The sequence below is a fragment of the Notothenia coriiceps genome, unplaced genomic scaffold, assembly GCF_000735185.1.
Source record: "Notothenia coriiceps isolate Sejong01 unplaced genomic scaffold, NC01 NC01_scaffold00033480, whole genome shotgun sequence".
NCBI lineage: Eukaryota > Metazoa > Chordata > Actinopteri > Perciformes > Nototheniidae > Notothenia > Notothenia coriiceps.
In genome coordinates, this window is record NW_011366181.1 from 799 (window position 1) to 4,012 (window position 3,214).

A 3,214-nucleotide genomic window follows, 5' to 3' on the forward strand; every position below is an offset into this window, starting at 1 on the left:
CCTGATTGAAATACGCTATACACACGTTTCTTCCTTGCAGAGCAGCTTAACACAGTTCCTGTTTCAACTGAACAAGGTTTCCCAATATATGGAAGCCCATTGCTGTCAGAGAAATACAAAAATAGACTTAATGTTAGGAGAGATTTAAAAATAATAACATTAGGCCACTTATAAGTCCAAATAACAGTAAGACTTATATCAATCAGAATTTTGACTTCCACGTTAAATAAAGAGATAAATCATCATTCATATCAAAACATTTCACTTGTTTCAAAGCTTATGTAACTCATTAAATGATTAAACTTACTCTGTCATACTTTTGACTGTATTGTTTTGACATGCTATCTAAAAATTGTTAAAAAAGTGAAAAAAACAATGTCAACATATTATTATTTTGACAGAGCAAATGTGTACATGTGAGTCGGTGATGAGTGACTGACAGAGAGCTCCACCTGCTGTTAGAAACAGTCACTCACATATTTTGTGCTGAAGAAGCAGGTTTCTTCTTTAAATGATAATAGACACACTGCAATACAGCATTCATGTTTTATTTGGAGAAAAAAACCTGAAATAAATACCAGCTTTTGGCAAAACATGGTGTCGGTGAGTCATAATGCATGTATTCATCTGAATGCTAGGCAACACGGAACATTCCGAATCATCGCCCGTAAAATTGGTTAAATGTGCGCTGTCATAAACAAGAATAGATAGACCAACAAGCATTTATTTCTGCTAAGATAAAAGTATTTTTATTGACTTGTGTCTAGTGATGCAGGGCCAATACCACATTGGTCAGGTTTGTGTTCTACCATTTTGAAGTTTGGAGTACTGCGTCTCTTTCGGTCATCATCTTGTTTTATTGTAACCAGAAGTAACAAAAAAGGGTGGAGATTAAAACAACCAAACTCTGAACAAGGCGATGTTATAAATAACTTTGAGTCAACACATATTGTGAAAGGGTTAAATGTAAACCGGACAACACTGTTAGCGATCTGTCACAAGGTAGCCCCGCCCTAATGCATACTCTGCTTTATCTTTTATTTTACTTTTACACTCTTGATGTATTGAATAAGACTTTAAGGCAGAGATTGAGACCATAAACTCATCAGGAAAATGTTAACTGAGGCAATAAATTAAGTAAAAAGTAGGGGTCATTTCCTCATAGACTTCATTTTACAAGTGGAGCCTGATGGATATCAGATAGAATGGAGGTTTAAGGCGCTTTTCAGAATGGGAGGTTGCCGCTTAACGAACACAAACCACTGATGGAGAGCCATGTAACCGAATAGTCACGTGTTCAAACCCCAAAACTGTCATAAACATAAGCAAATTTCAATACTACAATGGCACATACGCATATGCAGGGCGCTGATACTGACAAAACTTACAAATGTCAAAAATGCTTAATACTTAAAAGCAAAAGCTGGCATTGGGAAGACAAAAACATGTAATAGTGGTCATAAAGGCAATACAAAATATAATACGCTCGACAATTAAGAAAAAAGCAATTAATAAATACCAAGTCATGCTATTGGTGCTGTGATCTTAATGCTAATGTCAGAATGCTAACTTACTGATGATTACACTAGCAGATAATGTTCAGCATGTGAGCTAATGTTGCCGCCATAGGGCAGGTCAGCTTAGTCTTATGGATAAAAACAGGCTTTGAAATGTAGTAAATGAAATTATTCATTTGTTTCTTTCACTTCTATATGCTCCTGTTGGTCCTGTATCAAGTCTTTTTGCTCATCTTGGAGCTTTGTTCTTCATATAAAATCTCCTATTCTCTCACCTTATTTAAGCATTTATGTTTCAAGGGAACAAAAAACGATGTAAACTCTAAATAAAAAGGGGAAATCATTCGAAGTCAGGATCTATATGTCCATCTTATGTCATCATTGAATAACTGATCTATTGCACTAAATCACTTTTGCACTGTGTTTACAGTAGGGACACACTGTGGATCCACATGAATAATTTCCTGTTTCCTTTTCTTAACACTAAACACTTTTGGAGATTACATTCATATATACTTGTAGGAATGTTCTCCTTCTCCTACATTGTTCTTCTTGTCCTATTTTACACTTACTTCATATCCATTTTTCTCTTAATTTACCTTAGATGTTACATCACACACACCCCCCTCACAGATCCCCCCCCTCTCTAGGATCCAGCCTCCTGTTCCTGTCCCAGGGCCTCCAACAGGATTCCCATGGGTGTCCTCTTCAGGCCGATGCTCTCCAGTTTGTTCTCCAGCTTGTTCTTCAGGCTGCGCAGCCTCACCGACGCATGGACAAGAACCACTGAGAGGAGACACAGAGAGAGACATGAGGTGTTGTCTTGATACATTCAGTGAAATACAATGTATTTTCACAGCAGTGTCCTTCAGTCACAAGGCCTCTTCTTCAAATTCCAAATTACAGTTTTTTACTTCCAAAAGCTTCTACTTTGCTGTAGAAATGAAAATGTGTGTGTGTGTGTGTTTCCGTCTTACTCAGTATAGGGAAGGCTATCCCAAACAGGAACACGGCCACTCCTCCCAGCACCGATATGAATAGATAACTGACCAAAAGAATAGCAAACACAGAGATTGATGGGTGGTTTCTACGGAAACGGCGAATGGGAGCCTGGTTCTCGGCAGCCCATACAAAGCCCAGGAATAACACGGTGACCACCACCCCCCCGACAAGCAACTGGAAGGGCCGCATGTACCTGAGAGAAAAGCAGAGGAGGAAGAAGTACTCAGATATTATAGTAAAAGTAGCAATACTAGTGTAAAAATAAATACACACACACACACACAACATTCAGGAGGTGGAAGAAGTACTCAGACCTTGTACTAGATTAAAAGTATAAGTACCAGAGTGTAGGAATACTCTGTTACAGTAAAAGTCCTGCATTCAAAATGTTACTCAAGTAAAAGTAGAAAAAGCATTAGCATCTACATATACTTAAAGTGCCAAAAGTAAAAGTAGTGATTGTGCAGATTGGTCCATTTCAGAATAATATATATGATATGTTTTATAATGATTGATCATGAAAGTGTTCTCAAAGCTGGTAAAGGTGCAGCTAGTTTGAATGACTTTGTATACTGCAGGGTAGCTTGTGAATTTACTCCAGGTGGAACTAAAGTCTGATTTAACACTTGGTTAGATTTCACATCATTCATCCACATCTGTAAGGTAGCTAAATGTATTAAATACATGTAGTTGAA

General features: G+C 37.5%; 1 protein-coding gene across 1 annotated transcript; it reads right to left on the reverse strand.

The window, feature by feature from the left end:
- Positions 1–534: 534 nt before the first annotated feature.
- praf2 (PRA1 domain family, member 2) lies at positions 535–2,734 on the reverse strand. Its single transcript, XM_010789948.1, has 2 exons — positions 2,495–2,734; positions 535–2,303 (listed from the first exon to the last, which is right to left on the reverse strand). The coding sequence occupies exons 1-2, from the start codon at positions 2,706–2,708 to the stop codon at positions 2,164–2,166; spliced, it is 354 nt and encodes a 117-aa protein (XP_010788250.1). The 5' UTR covers positions 2,709–2,734; the 3' UTR covers positions 535–2,163.
- Between the last annotated feature and the right edge of the window lie 480 nt (positions 2,735–3,214).